Source organism: Glycine max, chromosome 18 (assembly GCF_000004515.6).
Source record: "Glycine max cultivar Williams 82 chromosome 18, Glycine_max_v4.0, whole genome shotgun sequence".
In the NCBI taxonomy this organism is placed as follows: domain Eukaryota; kingdom Viridiplantae; phylum Streptophyta; class Magnoliopsida; order Fabales; family Fabaceae; genus Glycine; species Glycine max.
The window spans coordinates 58,050,792-58,071,509 of NC_038254.2; the positions used below are offsets into that span (position 1 = coordinate 58,050,792).

The following is a 20,718-nucleotide window of genomic DNA, read 5'->3' on the forward strand; positions in this document are numbered from 1 at the left end:
GGTATAAAAAATCAAAGTTATAGGATCGATGATTTGATGATTAATAGAAAAAATATGAAAGAGAAAAACTGTGAATTTAAATATCTTCTACTAATAAATTAGCAACTAACTGAATATTTTAAATAAAATACGAAATGATAATGTATATGTATCTACCTTGGATTGTACCATCACTGTCATTTAATTATTTATCCGCACACGAGCTAGGTCCAATTTAATCATCTGACATTGCTAATCAATTATTTTTTCTAACTAGACTAGACTAGACTAGACTATGTGTAATATTCTTCAAATAATTATATTTTATGCAAGTCAAATAATTTAGCATTGGTATATATATGGCAACAATAGTTACTCCACACAAATAAACAAGAAATGACTCACTCCTCGATCAAGTAGCAGCAAAACATTCTAGAAACAAAACAAACTTTTGAGTGGCAACAACTCAAAAGAGAACAACATCGTCGTCACTTGATTATGGCTTAATCCTTCGTTACCAATCAACCAATGCTTCATATATACAATAAAAATACTCCAAACCTCAACTCAACTCGCAAATCCCTCTTTCACACTCCGTCTCCATGCATCATGCACAATAATATTCAAATGATAAAATATCAGCACTTTTAAAATGAAAAATATAAAAAGCAATAATATTTTACTTTTTTATGTTAATTCTATTCTTTATAACTTTTTATGTGCATGTGTAAATGGCAATCTTTTACCTAATAATTGAAAATTAATTTCATTAAAGCATTAAAACCCTTGAATTAAGTTTTATCTCTCAAAACAAACTTTTTCATATCATTAGAAAAGATGTTTTATATATGTTGAAAAGTTTTTATAAAGTTGTTTATATGGTTATATTTAGGTCTTAGGCTATAGGAGGTCAATTCATCCGCTCTATCTATTGTCATTCAACATTGTTTGATATAACCTATTATCTTTTGTTATTATTGTTACCGTCATATTTTCTAATCGGTACATTTTCAATGAATCTCAAATTGGGTGTGTCTTCTTAATAAAAGATTTAGTATAAGTGATTAGTGGGTTGTTTCCTTTATTCCAATGACTCGGTATTTTTCGTAATGTTTTCTCTTCTTCAATGTGTTAGTTTTGTTGTGTAATGATTGTTAATGTCAATACCATTGGACTTGTCTCACCTTTGTTGATGAAATCGAACTTTTCAAAGCACTATTAGAGTCTCCAAGTGTTGTCACTACTATAATCCCCTCACTTTGATGAAATCGAACTATGTTTTTTTATTTTATTCTTTGACCACACTTTATTCTATTCGGTGGAGTTATCTCTTGTCTTCATTTTCATGTTACAAATAATAATAACATAATAATGAAAATGTTAGCATGCTTGAATGTTTCAACTTGATTTGTTTGTTTGATCCAAGTTGTTGAGGTTATTAATGGTATGACAGAACAAGAGTGTTCAGGATGAGTTGTGTGAATGACATCAACATCTTGTGTAATGTCTCAACCATATTGACCAGCTCTTGCAAAGTATAAGGATGTTATGGGAAATCCTAAGCTCTTCATGTTTATTTGGAGAATTTTCACGCTTCTATGGGCACCAAATTCATGCAACCTTTCTCTCCTAAACTAATTTGATTTTTGCAATGAGAAAGTACTAGGTTATAGCTTTTGAGGTTATATATATTGTCATTGAATATCATGAAAATATTCGTGAGCAACTCACAATTTTTTCAGGATTCTTATCATTGATGGAAAAAAAGTAGATTCATGTCACTTCTTTATCCAAGTCACTTCTTATGGAGGGTTTGAAAAGGTACAATGTGAAGGTTTATAACCACTACTTTTATGATCCTCACTGTTGAAGACAATATGCTAATGAATTTGATTTTTTTTTCTAAATCTTTAGTTGTTTTAAAACATGGACTTATTTTTTGTTTACGCGAATTAATGGTGTGTTTTGCAATCCAATGCAAGATTTTGCCTTGAATGGAAAATATGCCTGCAAAATTTGTGAAACTGTGAATGCTTATTTCATTATTTTTTAAATATTCTAATTTTATTTGGTTCAGTTGTAGAAATTTGAATATCTTCTAACCTATCTTGTAGTTTATTAAAGATAAAAGATGGAAAGAAGTAATTAAAGTTTTCAATTTTTCATCGACAACCACAAATGTTTCCCATATGTTGCGAAAATATTATTCTTTATTGTTTTTATCACTATCAACAAATCTACTATTTTAAGGGCAAACAATGGACCCCTATAAATTATAGTCTATGCATCTAAGTAAAATTTGTTTGTTTGAACACAAATCGCTACCAAGGCTTGTTCTAACAGGCACAATTGCACTTTGTTAGATGCTCTACAAAATCAATCAACTAAGCCAGTTCCCATTCAAAGGGCACAATTTTCATAATCTTTTCTAGGAATTCATTCAATAATCATTCAACTATCAACGGTTGGGGCTACTGAATTGTCTCGAGATCGCTATTTTTTCAATTAAACAAAATATTAAATGTTGTACATAAAAAATGGGAAACTGAGAATATGAAGTAAACATAATGACCAAAACATTTATTCAACTAGATATATGGTCATAACAATTTTTTTGTTGCATCTTTTAATCATTAGGAATAATAAACTATGAGAATGTGGAGTACGTATAACTACGAAAAGATCAATCTAAGACCAATTTGTGTGTGTGTGTACGCGCCTCTTATCTAGATATGCTAATAGCAAAGTTAACAAATGAAGTTGATTAACCAAATTATGTCTAGTGTCAAAACTATTGTTTGCCAGAGGTTGCCTCGAAAATGATAATTTCTTATTTTTTGAATTGTCTTATCTTCTTTATACCAAATATGTTGTTATACATTTTCGGCAGATGACTGTTAGATGTCATTTACGACTAACTTTTGTAGTGAATAGTTACGTGAAATTTGCCTCTTTTCCTCAATTTATGGTTCTTTTTGTAGGAATTGTACATATTTTCATGTTTAGTTTGATTTTATATAGTAAATACTCTCATTTTGTGAATTAATATTGAAACCACTTCAGTTTCAGGCCAAAAGAAGAAAAGGTTCTAGCAGCTGATGTCTCGCTAAGCGAGGCATATGCGCTTAGTGAGTGACATTTACTAAGCGAGGCATGCAGCTCGCTTAGCGGGTTGGGAAACCCTACAAGAGGATCAGTCAGAGATTTGCTCGCCCAGCGCGCTGCAAGCTAGCACGACGAGTCGTTTGTCTCTTCTCGTGCTCAACGCGCCCAGCTCGCTAAGCCAAAATTCGCTCCCTCTCGCTTAGTGAGCCTTCAGAATTTGAAACGTCAAGGAGCCTTTAAAACACTGAAGTTGGCAGAAACCAAAAAAAGGAGTCGAAAAACAGAGCCAATGGAGAAGCTAGAGCGACAGAAATGAAGCCACCAAGAGAGTCTAGGTTAGAGGAGTGAGATTAAGGTTCTAAAGGTTGAAAGAGACATCCTCAACCCTCCTTAGCCATTTTCTTCCCTCAAAATTTGACCTTTGTATTGAAAGCTCATTACTTATAATGGAAGACTAAACCTCTTGGTTGGGAAGTTCTTTGAACCTTTTATGTAAAATTCTCTTACTATCTATTTAATGTTGTTTTTATGTGTTCATTGCTTCTATCTATGCTTATTTTTGTATGTTTATGGCTTGATCACTCATTTGTATGCATAGTTAGGATTTTTAGTACTCGGAAGTGCTTTAAAGCCTTAGAACTTGATAAAGCAAGTTAGAAAACTGTATGTCTAGGAATAAAGTGCAGCGATCTAGTCTATATTATGCTGTAGACTTAATGCAACTCTTTTAGACTGAGTTTGTTGAGGGATCAATGACGAGGTTTAAAAAGAGTTAGGCTCATTCACTTGAGAGATCTTGGTTTGGGTCATTTCTTAGCATAAGAACACTAGGATAACATTAAATAGAGAAAAATATATAGCAACATCAAGGTAGATTCAGTAGAACAACCTAACGCTTTTTACTTATTTGTTTTTACTTCTCAGGCCGTATATATTTAGTTTGTAGTTAACTAGATTTCCACACAAAAACCTAACTTGATATTTACTTCGCTTTTTGGTTGTGTACAAATGTTTGCTCGCTAAACATATACTTTTCTGAGTGAAACAAATTCCCTGTGGATAGAATACTCGATTCTTACCGTTTTATATTACATGCGCGACTCGATGCACTTGCCGAATAGCATCGTAGAAAGAAGTGGAACAATGGCCAATAGTCCAAACAAAAGAAAGAATCAATTATATTTTTCATATGATTTCATCTCCTTTTATGAATAGACTAATTATCTTTATAAGATTTTGAGAGATTATTTGGATTGGTAAGTTAATTGGAAGATTCCCTAAAAGAATGATACTTATTCAAATTAGATACTAGTTCTTATATCCATTGCAAAATCTCTCAAGTTTTACCACTTGAGAAAAATTATCTTAAAAGGGGGGAAGGTCATTGGGCTAAAAAAGAGAAGAAAGACAGTGAATCAGTATGAAAATTATTCACCTTTCAATTAGTCCTTTCCCTTATTTTAAGATCATGTGTCATAATAATGTGTTGAGTTTCACTAATTCAAGATTAATCAAGAGAAAACTATTAGAGAAAAGGAGAAATACATGATAGAAATGGAGGGTCATCGTGAGAAATTGAAGATGAACCCTGTTATCAGTGATGTGGTACCGCTGCAACAAGACTTCCTAAAGAAAATGCAAGTTTGGTAGATGTTGATGTAAAATTGGTAGGTTATAAGGAGAATAGTTATGGTGGAAGTGAGTATGAAGATGCCAATATGGATGTTCAAGCTAACTACATGGGCATAGACAATGAAAGGGGTCTTGAGCTTTTTTGCCTTTGCAAGAGAGAACAGGATGATGGTGTTAAAAAAATGAATGAGAGCAAAAATATGTTGGCATTGTTTTCGTAACAATTTTTTTTATTTAACATTTCACAATTAAGGTAGGATTTATTTTTAGTCTTAGGTTGCGGATAATGTGTTGTGTTTTCAAGATTAATTCATGACTTACTACATTTTATTGTATATTTAGAATGTTGGCATAGACAATGGGTGTGTAATTAATAGTGCATGTTGGTTAGACAAAAAATTACACATTGCAATACACAACTAAAAAATTATGTAAATGATTGATTAAGTTTAAGGTGGATTCAATTAGATTCAACTATAATCCAAACACATTTTAAACAATCCAGAATTCCACTTGTTTTACATTTAAGGAAGTGGAATCTTTTACACATAAAACCCATTTTTTTCTAATGAGTTTTCTTTTGTGTGAAACCATGCTTTATGTTTTACCATTTGGTCTTCATCCAATATAAGATGGAATTCTCAAGTAGAATTTTTGTTTAGAGTTTTATACGTTTTTCACCATGCATATTACCTAAAATTAAAAAAAAATGTATTCCACATTATAGTATGTAAAATTGAGCTAGTTAAAGACCACACGAATGTTCAAATCTTATGATTTTTCTTTCTCCGTGTAATGTTTTGTCACATAATATAGACTTATGTTTTACAAATGACATGGTTTTTGAATACCAAAAATATACATCTTTTGTGATTTATTGGAATTAAAAATAAAGAATTTTTTTATAAAATCTGATATTTAAAAAAACTAAAAACTTATTAAAATTAAAATATAAAATTAAATAATAGGAATGTTCATTTTCTATATTCTTGAAATGATATCAAGTTCAATTTCGTTTCATTCTTGATCAACACTAAAACAATTATTTTGATACATAACATAAACAATTATTTCTATGCAAACTTGATTGAAAGTTAAAGATAGTAATTGAAAATAATGTTACACATTTTAATATTCTAAAATTCATAATTTTAGGCTGAATTGGTAGATGTAGGAGATTACTCCGATGTTTTATTTCTAAGGGTGTTATTGTATTTTAAAAGAAATTAATATTTTTTCCTTCTTTTTCACTATCCTCTCTTCTCTACTTCCAAAGAAAGATTTTAATTTGTCACAAAATTTCCTATAACTAAATATTTAAAATAGTTGGTATTTTTTAAAAAAATATTGATGCTACTTAAATTGTTTTTTGGAAGTACAATACAGCACAGGTATTTTTAAATTGTGAGTTTATTTTAAGTGTTTCACATGCAAGAATTTTATAACGGCTATTACGACAAATGTTGAAATGCAAGAATTTGCTAACAAAAGCAATCAATGGGTTAAGCCTTGTACAAACTAAAGTTGGTGAGCACAAATGTACCAACCACTTATATAATTTGTTTGACTAGCTTAACATAATAAAGTAACCTTATATTTTTGGCTGAATTATAATTTTATTATTTCTGTAATTCTTAATTCACAATTTTAGTCTCATTATTATTAAATTTATCATTTTGGTTCTTTCATGATGGTCAGCAATAAATATTATAACATTAAAATAAATTATATAAATTAATGATACTCTAATTTATGTTAAAGTGAACTCTCCTCTCTCGATAATTTTTTTTATTCATAAAACTCCAATTTAAAAATGTTATTCTAACCTAATTCTACAACATATTGCTTAGCATTAATTACGAGTCTATTTTGACATCATAATTAATTATGAATTGAAATAATTTTGACTTTGTGCCAAATAAAAAACTATTTATTAAGTTTTAATACTACCTTATTTTCCCAAACATAATAAATCACTATACTTCAAAATCCATTTTACTAAATCCCACTAAAAATCTTGAACAAAAACACAAAAAAAAAATCTGTAAAATTTGAAATGAAGTAACGCTGGTGTGATTATAATATTTGATATATAGAAGAATAAGTAGAAGATTGATTTGTTAAATAATTATTGGAATCTTTGTAGTTTGTAGTCTTACCCATATGACTGTTGCTAATAATAAAAATAAAAATATCAGGTGAAAATTGAAAAAGCACAGCTGTGAAGCATGTTGTGCGAGTGGCAGGATTTGAATTTGAACACACCCACGCTGATGAAATATTATATTATTTATACTAAGGTATGTTTCGTATCATAAATGTTTTTTTAAAAATTTTTATAATTCTCTAAGTAAGGACATGACGAATAAAATGCTTAATTAATTAATTATCGATTAGTATGAGTAGCAGTAATAATAAAGTAAAGAGAAAATGGTCTTTGTGATGTATGTATGTATGGAGTAGTGTGGTGCAATGTCCGCAAGCAGCAATAGTTAGTAAGTAAGAGTAACTCTCTCTGGTTTCCTTAGCTTGGAAGTAGCTTAGCAAGCTTCACACTCTTAGCCTAGGGTTTCCTCATCCCTGCCATTGCCTCCATTCTCCTTTCTCCATCCTACTCATCTTTTTCTTTGCACATTTTGCTTGAGAGTGCTCGGAATGTCGTCGTCCAGAGGAGGCGCTGGGCCGTCCTCGGAGGCTCCGCCGCCGAGGCGGATCATGCGGACTCAGACTGCGGGGAACTTGGGAGAGTCGGTGATTGACAGTGAGGTGGTGCCTTCCTCTCTGGTCGAGATTGCGCCCATTCTTCGTGTCGCTAACGAAGTTGAAAAGACTCATCCCAGGGTTGCTTATCTCTGTATGTTTCGTTTCTCTCTTCACTTTCCGTCTAAATTTCTTTCTTTTTTTTTAGTGTGTATGTTTGCTGATCTTTGCATTGCAGGCCGTTTTTATGCCTTTGAGAAAGCTCATAGGTTGGATCCCAATTCAAGTGGTCGTGGTGTTCGCCAATTCAAAACTGCGCTTCTTCAACGCCTTGAAAGAGTAACTAACCACCATTCTCAAACCGACTTTATACATTCATCACTTCAAATGCATGTCTTACTTTACACTATACTTGTCTTCTCATTCACAAAAATTAACTTATTTTATGAATGAGAACTCAAGTATAGTCCTGTGTGTTAATTTAAGTTATTTTATGCTTGTTCTCTCTCTCTCTCTCTCCTTTTCAATTTGTTCCATTATTGTTAGGAAAACGATCCAACTCTGAAGGGAAGGGTAAAGAAAAGTGATGCTCGCGAGATGCAGAGTTTTTATCAGCATTACTACAAAAAATATATCCAAGCTTTACAAAATGCTGCCGATAAAGCTGACCGGTAGACTCTCCAGATAATTTTCTATTTCATATGTTATCTGGCTATTAGGTGACTAATAGTTTGCCATTGTCTCCTTTCAGTGCACAGCTTACCAAGGCGTATAACACAGCTAATGTTCTTTTTGAGGTTTTGAAGGCTGTTAACATGACACAATCTATGGAAGTTGATCGCGAGGTTATTTTCTGCGGCTCCTAAGATGTTATCTTCCTATTGGGCTCCCCTTCTATGTTAACCTTCATTGTTTATGTATATTCAAATAACTTGGTAGGTTTTTACAGGCTGTTACATTACTAATACGCATGATTGATTTGCCATTGCATTGCCTTCGTTACAGATTTTGGAGACCCAAGATAAAGTTGCTGAGAAAACCGAGATCTTAGTCCCTTACAATATTCTTCCTCTTGATCCTGACAGTGCTAACCAGGCTATAATGAGATTTCCTGAGGCATGATATTTAGTTCCATACATAGTAATTCTGACCATTTTACTTTTAATGAAAATACTTATTCATTACTCTTTTACAGATCCAAGCTGCTGTATATGCTCTTCGTAACACCAGGGGTCTTCCTTGGCCTAAGGACTACAAGAAAAAAAAGGATGAAGACATCCTGGATTGGCTTGGGTCGATGTTTGGATTTCAGGTAAAACACAATAACAAACTGTGAGGTTATTTATCTATTTTAATATTGTATTTTTATTTCTATTGAATTGAGCTTGTTTGCCTCCTCTCGGTTTTAATATATAGTTTTATACAATACATAATGCAGAAACACAATGTTGCAAATCAGAGAGAACATTTGATCTTACTGCTTGCTAATGTTCACATAAGACAATTTCCAAAGCCTGATCAGCAACCAAAGGTCAGCCTTTAATTAACTGATGCATATTTTCAATTTTAGTGTCTGTAGAAAGCCCTGTTTATTTTTATTTAATATAAATAGAAAAGTCAATCAGAATAAGAAAACATGTACAAATAAAGGTTGGACATGAGCATGCTCTGACAGAAGGTGACATTTTTGTAATTGTCAAACATATCAAGCAACAATGAAATTAGAAAAATAAAAAACACCACCTAATCTTTTTTCCCTACTTTTCATCAGTACAATAATTTGTATTATATCTGCTTGTGACTGGTATGTTTTGTTTGATTAGTTGGATGAACGTGCTCTGACAGAAGTGATGAAGAAACTGTTCAAGAATTACAAAAAGTGGTGCAAGTATTTGGGTCGGAAAAGTAGCCTTTGGTGAGTGTTTTTGTTTTAATGTTGAAAGATAGATAATATACTATAGCTACTGTCTTTCTGACTAGCAGAACGTGCCTTGTGGATGCATATTGCAGGTTACCTACCATTCAGCAAGAAGTACAGCAGCGCAAACTACTATATATGGGTCTGTATCTTCTAATATGGGGTGAAGCTGCCAACCTAAGATTCATGCCAGAATGCCTTTGTTATATATATCACCATGTATGCTTTGTAACTTGAACCAATTTATGATGTTTATTTACTTTTCCCAGAATGCTTGAATAATATTTGTTGTTTCCCATTGTTTGGATTTAGGGATGTTTTGATGCATTTGAAATGAAAAGCTAATTTTGGATATACAATGACATATATGAATCCCTTACCAAACTAATTGATCCCTGCATATATGTGTGTTTGTGCATGAACTTGTTTCTATACAGTTTTCATTTTGGAACAAAAATAACACTGATTTGTGCGATCTGTTGTTTCTCCTTATTCCTCTCCTTTGGTATGCTTGTTCCCTTCATTCCAAACCTTTTAACATGAAAAAAATTGAATAACCCATATTTTGTACTTTTATGCATCATAACTTTGACCAGTTGGAGTTTGACTCGTTCGATAACCGTAGTTGCATAGACACACTATCACACAGGGTTATTAATTGTGTGATTGAACCCTTTTTTTTATCAGTATTTTGCTATTTCCCCTTGTTTTTCAGAAATACATGAGGTTTCTGATTTGGTTCAAAGCTTGAATCTCACTATTTATTTGAGACCAAAAATATGAAGGCTGACTTGTGTTTTGTTTCTGGCCACTCTTCGTCATTGTTTCTGGACAATCTGTTTATGTATCGTAGCGCAACTGGTTGACGTCAATTTCCTCTATTTGGTCTCTATTCTGTTCACAATCACATCATGCATCATAATCCTTAGAGGTCCCTATTTAGTATAGCATTTTGGGGGTTGGCTAATGATAATGAACTGAGCCCAAATGCGAATGACGCTCTGTAAACAGTAAACAATAGGCTGCTAACTGATAATGACCAAACTGTATTCGGAGTCGGACTTTTAGTTTGTTTTCACTAAATTAACTTGTCAGGGTTGCATAGCCATGCTTAATTTATGTTATTTTTTCAAGTCAATGTCTAATATTTGAACTATTATTTTTTAAGTTGTATGAAGCTTATGAACAAGTTTGTTCAATTACATGTGTTAACTTTGTGACTTGGTGTTCTATGTTTGACTATGTATTTGGGAGCTGTATTCTTGCATCCTGGCTGGGAATAGTTCCTTTACAGATTTATGTATATATATAATGCAAAAGTTGATTGTTTTGTGCCTTGTGATACTGAAATTTTGAATTCATTGTCTTAGTCATGTACACCAAACATTCTAATATCCTTACCAAATGGCTTCATAATTCTTACCTAATTATGCTTTTCAACATTCGCTAATATGTTTATTACTTCTATAAGAAAATTAGATTAAATTTCAAAAGGATAATTTTTGTAAGAAAATAAGCAACACAAAGTGAGCTTATAAGAAACTATTTGTGATGAGATTCCACCATTGACTGTGGTGGTGTGTTGGATGAATATAATTATGTCCATTTATCTGGAATAGGTATTTCAGAGAGCTGATGTTTATACTTCCTCAATGTTTAAACCTATGCGAGATGGAAATTAAAAGCATCATAATCTCTGTATCCTGCATGAGTTGCTGATATTATAAAATTAATGCATGTAAACTTCCAGCCTGGAAAGATATAATATGCTGTTTATATCTTTTTCAGTCTTGAAAGATATAATATGCTGTTTATATCTTTAATTGTTGTTGTATTGTATCTTTATTTTATGTAATATCTGCCAATGGCTGTTTGCATTGAAACATGATGTTCTTATATATAGATACTTTTGTCATGCTGTGATTTTGTCATTTTGTTTCCTGGTGTTGCATAATGACTGTTTTGCCGGCAATGCTTGTTTTCTCCCTATGGTTTTGGCATTTGCTTACATTGTCATCTTTGCCATGATGGTTTTAAATGAATCTTTGATGGTAACTTGTTACTTTTGTTGAATATTGACATGCATTTGGTTCTTTTCATTATGACTCCTGTAGATGGCTTTTGAATTGTATGGTATGCTTGCGGGTAATGTCAGTCCGATGACAGGAGAGAATGTGAAGCCAGCGTATGGAGGTGAAGAGGAGGCTTTTTTAAGGAAAGTGGTCACTCCTATCTATAACGTGATTGCTAAGGTTTTTCTCCCATTGATTACAGTCTACCCTTCCTTCTTTCTTTTTTGTTTGTGGCCATCACATCCATATAAAATTCTTTGGATTCATTTGTCACATTGATGATATGAAAATAAATTGATATTTTCTTGCTCAAAAGGAAGCTGCACGTAGCAAAAAGGGAAGGTCAAAGCATTCACAATGGAGAAACTATGACGATTTAAATGAATATTTCTGGTATAATTAATGATTAAAATTTTCTCTTCTATTCATTGTCATACCTGTCAATGAGTTAATTTTTAACAACATAATTGTAGGTCTGCTGATTGTTTTCGAGTAGGTTGGCCAATGCGTGCTGATGCTGATTTCTTTTGCCTCCCAGCCGAAAAGCTGGTTTTTGATAAATCAAATGTAAGTATTGATTATTAATTTGTGTTCATTAAAAATTTGAGAATAACTGCAAGGCTTCTGGTTTCATTGCTCGCTTTGAATTTTTATATGGCTCTAGATCATTTTTAGATAGTTATTACTATTTTTTGGATAAAATAAGAATTCATTAAGAAAGAAGAGAAGTAGAACAGGCAAATATGGTGATGGTCGTGAAACCCCTATTTCAAAAGACTGAAAATAAAACAAAAACCTAATCCCTAAATAATCAAATAGGGTGTATTTAGTAGTGCTCCTTAAGTTCCTTTTTTATTTTAAAAATTTAAGTTTATCTATGTTTTCAATTTTTTGATAAGAGTCTTTGAAAGAAAAGTAAAAAAACTTCGTACCCCATTGCCCAGAGGCTCTTCGCTGTGCGAAGGTTTGGGGGAGGGATATTGTACGCAGCCTTACCCTTGCATAGAGGCTGTTTCCGGATTCGAACCCATGACCAACAAGTCACCAAGGCACAACTTTACCGCTGCACCAGGGCTCGCCCTCCTTTGAAAGAAAAGTAAAATAAAAAATAAAAAATAATGAATTGCTGAATTGTGTGATATTTATCAGAGACTGTCCATGCATTGCAAGATTCAGAATCATCCATGATTCATCACATACAAATTTATGGTTAGCCAATCACATCAAATCATGTAATTTGAAACATGAAAGATTCTGATAACTACGCTCCAGTGTGCTGGGATAATGATTTTCTATGTGGATGTAGTATAAAGTTGGCCTTGCTTCTATTTGATTATCTATTAGCTAGGTAGTCAATTGCCCTGCTATCACAGTGAATCTTGGGATGCAGTTGTGGAAGTTGAATAGGTGCGAGACAAAAGTGTGTTGTGACTGAAGCTCTGCCGCCACTGGAAAAGTGGCTGCAATTTGTGTCTAAATATTACGGAGTTTGTGTGTCAAAATTGGGTGGAGCAGCTGCTTTTCTGTGGAGGGATGGAATTTTCTTACTTTCCTGGCCAGGCAGAAAAAGTTGAAGATAAAGATTAGGTGGCGGCTGATGGGAGAAAAGCTAGGTTTCTTACTTTCATTTGCTTTTTGGATCAGAGTGGGTATTGGACATGCACCTTTAATTGGCCACTCTCCAACACAAACAATGTTAATCAAATATAAATTCTATTTTTGCTGCGGAAGGTTTTTTCCCCATTTTTTATATAATTAATCATATATATTATTTTGGCCAGATAGTGGGTGGCATGATAGGCCCAACAACAAATGATAGGATAAGGTTTGATACCATGTTAAAATAGGAGAAAACAGAGGTATAATGGATTGAAAACCGTGTGCTTACGACCTCTACAGATGCTGTATTATAAAGATGCCATTACAATAAATACTAATGAGAGGATATTTTGTTTCCTCAAAATCAGATCCTACTTTCCTACTATATTATTTTATCTTAATTTTCAACACCCCCCTTCAAGTTGAAGCTTACTAAGCTTTCAACTTGTTACAGTAAAATTTATTCCCAACTAATAAATAAAAAACCCATAAAAATGGAGTTCCACCAAAAAACGATGGTTTGAAAGACAACTCAAGGATGTTGGTGAAGTTGGGCAGTATTGCTAGAAAAATAACATTGCCAGAGAGTTGGAATAACCATCAGCCTAAGAAAAATTATGGCAAGCAAAGCAAGTTTCGACCTTCTTAAGAGCCACATTTGGAAGCTTTAAATCAAATTAGTGGAGACCAAAATTATTTAAACTTGAAAAAGAGGAAATCATCATCATTAGCCATGGACAAGGAAAACAATGGTAGAAATGCACAACCAATGAAGCACAAAAGTCACCGAACACGCCGGAAAAGGACAACGGCAGGATAGGTGACTAGAAAGTTCTTTGCTGAAAATGAGAGTTGAGCAGAAGGCTGTTGCCGAAAAATAAGCCAGAAAAGGATGGCAGCAAGATAGGTGACTAGAAAGTTCTTCGTTGGAATCATTGGCGAGTAGAAGGTGGTGGCCGAAAAACATGTCGGATATGGACAATAAAAGGATTGGCGACCAGAAAAATCTTAGTCGAAAAATGAGCGACGAGTAAAAGGGGTCCCTCGGGACAGGGGGTACCTAGTGAGACTTTTCATAATACCTCTGTCAGGCTCTAACCATCTTAGTAAGTGGATTATGGGCCTAACTCAATCCTACAAAATTAGCTCGTAAGGTGAAAGGCTGCCCCCCCCCAAAAAAAAAAAAAAAAAACTTATATACACTATTTTGGTCTCATCACTAGTGTGGAATCTCCAACACACCCCCTCACAGAGGACTGGGTATTTCGAGCGTGAAGTTTGCAGTTTGGACATATGCGGGTGGTCCAATAGTGGCCCAATGGCAAGTGGCATGATATGCCCAACAACAATCGTTATGATAGGCTTTGATACCATGATCAACACTATATATTGTATTATACTTGTTCTTTTGTTTCTATGTAGAAGTTTGCAGCTTGGACATATGCGGGTGCCTTTGTTCTTAATGCTGTTTTGGCAATTGGTAGATATTATGTGGTCAAGCTTTTTGGACAAAGCCCAAATTATTGCACACTAGGCAATGATTTTTAGAGAATCTACCATTTTGGTCTTCAAATAATTCGTATTTGGTTCCACAAGTTATATTTTAATAAATGACATTCATAAATTAGCCAAATGGGCTCAAAGAGATATATCCATGGCTGGGAAGATCGCTCTTATAAATTCTGTTCTTAATGCCATTCCAACTTATCTTCTCTCCTTTTTTAAAATTCCTCAGAAGGTAGCCAAAAAGCTGATCTCCCTCCAAAGGAATTTTTTGTGGGGTGGTGATAACGACCACAAAAAAATTCCTTGGGTAAAATGGGAAGATATTTGTCTGTCTAAGAATGATGGAGGCTTAGGGATAAAGGATATCCCTAAATTCAACATAGCTTTGATGGGTAGATGGATATGGGGATTTGCATCTGATCAGCAGCAGCCCTGGGTCAGAATTTTAGCTTCAAAATATGGTGGTTGGTCTGAATTCCAGAATGGTTCTACCAAAAGGGGCTTTTCCCAATGGTGGAAAGATATTAGAAATCTGTATCACCAGGAAGACTGCAGTATTTTTAAAGACAATTTGTCTTGGAAGGTTGGAAGTGGGGAAAGTATCAAATTCTGGACTGATAATTGGCTAGGGGAACAATACAATTTGCAGCAGAAGTATCATCAGTTATTCCTCATAAGCAGACAGCAAAAGGATCATATCTCCCAAATGGGCCATTTTACTCATAATATCTGGACATGGGACTTGAGGTGGAGGAGGAACCTCTTTGATCATGAAAGTCTCTTGGCTGTGCAGTTTATGGAGGATATCAGCTCTGTTCCTATCCAAAGACAGGTGAAAGACAACATATTGTGGTTGGCCGAATCTAATGGTCAGTATTCTACTAGGTCTGCTTATAACTTATGCATGAACACCACTTCAGCAAATTCTGATAGCAACATTTTTAAGGCAATATGGAAGCTGAATATTCCCCCCCGGGTGGCGATCTTCTGTTGGAGACTTCTTAGAAATAGGCTTCCTACCAAGGTCAACCTCCTAAGAAGAAGTGTCAGTATTCAGGAAGACACCTGTTCCTTATGTGGCTGTGTGCAAGAGGATGTGGGTCATTTGCTCTTCAATTGTAAAATGACAAATGGTCTGTGGTGGGAATCTATGAGATGGGTTCGGGTAGTAGGTCCCCTTTCCATTAACCCAATTCACCATTTGTACCAATTCTGCGAAGGGTTCGGATCAAATGTGAATTACAGCTCAAGATGTGGGTGGTGGATAGCCTTAACTAATTCTATATGGCAGCATAGGAATCAATTGATTTTCCAAGGAAAACCTTTTGATCCCTATAAAGTCATGGACCATGCTATTTTCTTAGCTTGGTCATGGTTAAAGGCTTATGATAAAGATTTCAGTATTAACTTCCATTACTGGTCTTCTAATATATCTACTTTTCTTGCCTAGATGGGTTTGGGTCTGAATGTTTTCTGTTGAGTATGTGTGTTATTTTGGAGGGTAGCACTCTGGTGCCTTGTATTTCTACTATTTGGTACCTCTGGTACTGTTTTACCTATTAATGATATATATATTTTCTGCCTTCCAAAAAAAAAAAAAAATGAAATGTGCATGTCAGGATCAATTGTGATCTTACAAAACATTTGAGAACTCAACCGATCACATTAGATCATGAGTTGTGGAAAGATGCACTTTTCATTGACCATATTGTAGCTTTAAACTCTCTCCTGATTATCCAAGGCTCTTTCACTCTATCCTCACTTGTAAGATTGGTTTTCTTTAGATGCTTATATATAATTTAGGTATCAGAACAGAAAATTCAAACAAATTTCCTTGTATGCTGTTCTTTGGATTGAAAATGATAATTTTCGCAATGATATGTTGGTTAGACAAGTCTTTTTTTCCCCAATCAAGAAATAAAATGATGATATGCATTTGCTCTATGTTTGGAATGTTTATAGTTATATTTTATATATACCACTGCATCTTAAGCCTTGCTGAAATGTACAGGATGACAAGCCACCTAGCAGAGACAGATGGGTTGGAAAAGTGAATTTTGTTGAGATTAGATCATTTTGGCATATGTTTAGAAGTTTTGATCGAATGTGGAGTTTTTTCATTCTGTGTTTACAGGTATTAAATATTTTCTGCATTTTGTTGCCCTGATACCCTTCTTCTTTGTCAGTATTTTTTTCCCTTTCGATGCTTTGTAGAATAGAGTCTACCTCTGAAAATGGTTAATTTTTCATTAGGCTATGATTATTGTTGCTTGGAATGGATCTGGGGATCCCAGTGCAATATTTAATGGTGATGTGTTCAAGAAGGCATTGAGTGTGTTTATAACAGCAGCAATATTGAAGTTTGGGCAAGGTAGGTAATAGCCAAATTTATTTGCATCTATATTCAATTTCCAATTATGGTCTTGTAGCTTACCCTGTTACTCTGATATTATGCCTTATCCTTTCTGCATTTAGTCAATTGTTTCTGTGTGAATTTGTTACCTAATTTGCCATTTTGACCTCCTACATTTGACATTTTTCGTGATTTACATTTGTGAAAGCTGTAGCTGCCTTAGTAAGATTAAATTAGTGAAAGTTTATAGTTTTTGTTAATTACATAGTGCATTAATAGTCCTTTATAAAAAGTTTCAAGATAGGTGGAACTGTTTTACAAGAAAGCAGACAGTGGCAATCTGAGAAAGAAAGCAAGTAGAATTGACAAATAATAGGTAGAAGCATTGGATGAAAGTATTTTGGTCCTCATGCATGTGGGGTTTGAGTTTATGGTAGGAGGGATGTTCTTATAGGAGTGCTATAGGTTTCTTCTAAGAATGCACTTGCATATCTCGTATCATATCTGGTTTTCCAAGTAAATTCAGACAATTCAGCATGAAAACCATAATGGGCTTGTTTGATTTAAAGTTGGGTAGAATTGATTTTGATAGAATGAACTTGAACTGTTGAACACTTGAACATATTGAGTAGTTGACTTGTTTGACTGAATTAATCTTAATTATAGATTCTATATCAGAACATGTGCAGTGCTGCAGTTTGAGGAATTGATTTTATGTGTTAGCCAAACAGGCACTGTGACTTTGAAATGGTCCATCGTTCTCTCTATTCATTATGTGTTGTCTTGTGAGAGATTTGGATCTCTGTCACTCAATAGTATCCTGTTCCCGTGTAACTTCTCAAGTGTGGTTGGAATGTTCATTTACTTTGCCATAGTTTCAATGCTTTGTTAAATTAATGACTTGTTTAAGTACTGTGGCAAATTGAAGGTACAGCATTCTAGACGCCAAAGTTCATTGTGGGAAACCATTAGCATGCCTTGTTTACTTGGCTGAGCAATTTATATAATTTGTTTAAGATTTGGTTTGATTTGAAAATGAAAATGAGTTTTAAGAAGTCAATATTTATTTCTTTAATTTTTTTTATTTTTATTTTTTCTTCCTGTTGGAAATGTATATTATAGAAATAGAAATAGGAATATTTTGTCATTTCATAAAGTGATGTTACTCATGTTAATCTTTTCTCTCCCACTTGGACAGCTGTTCTAGATGTGATCCTAAGTTGGAAAGCACAACAGAGTATGTCGCTGTATGTTAAGTTAAGATACATTCTAAAAGTTGTTTCAGCTGCAGCATGGGTGATTGTTCTCTCAGTTACTTATGCGTATACTTGGGATAATCCTCCTGGGTTTGCTCAAACCATTAAAAGTTGGTTTGGAAGTGGTGGTTCAAGTTCTCCTTCATTGTTTATTCTGGCTGTTGTTGTTTACCTGTCACCAAATATGCTTGCTGCGATATTCTTTCTGATCCCTTTTATTCGTCGTCATCTCGAAAGGTCGAACTATAGGATTGTAATGCTAATGATGTGGTGGTCACAGGTAGGCAGTAATGAAACCCTTTTTTTTTTACTATAGTCATTCTGATTTCTCCTTACTCATGTTTGTATTCTCACTGGGCATTTTAGTCTATATCTCCGCTTTCGCTAGATTTTTGTTTGGTGCATCTAAGAACAATTGTGTCATTTGACATATTTAGATTCTAATAACTTTTTCTGATGTCTTATAATTGCCAGCCTCGATTGTATGTTGGTAGGGGAATGCATGAGAGCGCATTTTCCCTTTTCAAGTAAGAATATGAGTTGAATAGTTTCTATTTCATTTCATGTGAATGGTTTAATATTCCTTGCATTTGATATTAATGTGTCATTGTTTATAATGTCAGATACACAATGTTTTGGATCTTGCTCATAATTACGAAGTTGGCTTTCAGTTACTATATAGAGGTGATGCATTTTCACTTTTTATCACTTGGTATAATCTATCCTTTCTTTCAGATGACTCTGATAGTCATTTTCCTTTTCATGTTAAGTTCCACAATTTTACAATGATGGTTATAAATAAATTTAACTTTTTTTGGGTTCTTAATTTAAATCCCTTAATCTCAATGATGCCACAGTTATTGAATTGTAATTTTGTATTTTTATGAACAAACTTTAATTGGTTTTTTAGCTGTCTTCTGTAATAATCGATGAATTTTACTTGTTCTTACTCTCTGTGTTGCATTAATGAAACATCATGGGGCAATCCGTATACATTGTTTCTTTAGAATAATCAATTTATTTTATTTTTGTTTAGCAGGATCTCTTATCTTTCAGCTTCAGATCTTCGCCTTTTATCTTGATGGATTTCTTCTTTTACCAATTTTTTTTACTTGTTTTAACCTTCTTACATTCTTTCTGTAGATAAAACCTCTGGTGGGACCTACGAAAGCTATAATGAGTGTAAAAATCACAATCTTCCAGTGGCATGAATTCTTTCCTCATGGTAGTAAGCTTGAATGTTCGTACTTTCATATTAGTTCATTTTTTCTGAGAAAATTTTGTAATTGGTTGTGCGTTTGGCAGCTAGGAACAATATTGGTGTTGTAATTGCACTTTGGGCTCCAATTATTCTGGTATGGGTTTGTAATTTATCTCGTTTACATCCTATTTTAAACATCAGTAGTATAATAGTATAACTTTTTTCTTTCCAGGTATACTTTATGGATACCCAAATTTGGTATGCCATATTCTCAACATTATTTGGTGGTGTTTATGGGGCCTTTCGTCGGCTTGGGGAGGTTAGTAGATTGTCCACAGTCCCATTGTCGCTTATATGGTGATTTTTTGGATTGTTCATTTTTGTTCTCAATTCATTATTTTTATTTATTTTTGCATAATTTGGTGGGAAATCTAAACATATTTAAGGTATAACTATTCTATATTGTATCTTTAGTACCTCTGGTACTTTTATCTATAAAATCTACTTTTGCTGTCCAAAAAAAAAAATATTTAAGGTATTGTTCTTGCTTTCATAGATATGCTTATTCTTATTCCTTTCCTCTTGTTGCTTCGTTTAGCCAAATTTCATTTCATTATTAGGCTGTACTTAAACATTTCATGGCTGCACATAAAGCAATATTGTCTGGCCATAATTCTTGACCAATCATTTTTTTCCTGTCACCGATAACCACTCAATATTTTTTCTTGCAGTTACTTTATCTGGTGTATTAAAAGTTGAGATTTGCCTAGATATTTGCCATGATTTATGTTTCTGATATTTGCCTATTTATTTGATTTTATTATCTGTCAGAGTAGGAAACTTGCTGTAATTTTGTAATCCTTTCTCAAAATCATGTGGATTTACCTGCATTGATTTATATTGCAAAGACCTGAGTGACAATTCCTCAAGCTGTTTTTGCAACAGTCTTGTCCTCGAGGGTTGTTGAAGTAATAATAGGGTTTCGTTTTTTTATGCCAATATGCTGAGCAATTGAGATGTTTGCCAAGTGGCTTGTTTTCCAAAGTTTTGTATTATGCACTACCTGGTAGAATCTTGAGTTCATTTTGATGGATATTTTGATTCTGCTACTGGCATGTTTTGTTTTAAACACAATTCCTTTATTTGGATATTCATTGGGTATGATATTGTATTGTTATTTTAAATGACTTGGGTTTGTAGGTGGTGGAAAATGCTATTTTGTTATACTTCACGTTCTTGTGCCTTTGAGTGATTTATATTTCTACTAAAATGTTCTTATGGTTTGTGCCAAAATAAAATTGAACTGAAAATATCCTTTCGGTGTTATTTTGCCACTCCATCATCTAAATAGTTACTTATTGTTTGTTTGCTTTGCTCATTGGTCTTGTTGCAGTACT

At 33.6% G+C, this 20,718-nt stretch overlaps 1 protein-coding gene across 1 annotated transcript in view; it reads left to right on the forward strand.

Moving 5' to 3' along the window:
• The first annotated feature begins 7,171 nt into the window (after positions 1–7,171).
• Positions 7,172–20,718, forward strand: part of LOC100777209 (callose synthase 3) — a 31,491-nt gene continuing 17,944 nt past the window's right edge. Inside the window, exons 1-20 of the mRNA XM_003551811.5 lie at positions 7,172–7,570; positions 7,655–7,755; positions 7,963–8,087; positions 8,168–8,261; positions 8,422–8,532; positions 8,612–8,728; positions 8,855–8,947; positions 9,240–9,331; positions 9,427–9,553; positions 11,449–11,586; positions 11,723–11,799; positions 11,880–11,973; positions 16,523–16,645; positions 16,765–16,882; positions 18,063–18,400; positions 18,595–18,647; positions 18,744–18,804; positions 19,264–19,345; positions 19,426–19,475; positions 19,554–19,640. Of these exons, the coding sequence (XP_003551859.1) occupies positions 7,372–7,570; positions 7,655–7,755; positions 7,963–8,087; positions 8,168–8,261; positions 8,422–8,532; positions 8,612–8,728; positions 8,855–8,947; positions 9,240–9,331; positions 9,427–9,553; positions 11,449–11,586; positions 11,723–11,799; positions 11,880–11,973; positions 16,523–16,645; positions 16,765–16,882; positions 18,063–18,400; positions 18,595–18,647; positions 18,744–18,804; positions 19,264–19,345; positions 19,426–19,475; positions 19,554–19,640 (2,280 nt within the window). The 5' untranslated portion in view covers positions 7,172–7,371. The remainder of the gene's footprint in view (positions 7,571–7,654; positions 7,756–7,962; positions 8,088–8,167; positions 8,262–8,421; positions 8,533–8,611; positions 8,729–8,854; positions 8,948–9,239; positions 9,332–9,426; positions 9,554–11,448; positions 11,587–11,722; positions 11,800–11,879; positions 11,974–16,522; positions 16,646–16,764; positions 16,883–18,062; positions 18,401–18,594; positions 18,648–18,743; positions 18,805–19,263; positions 19,346–19,425; positions 19,476–19,553; positions 19,641–20,718) is intronic.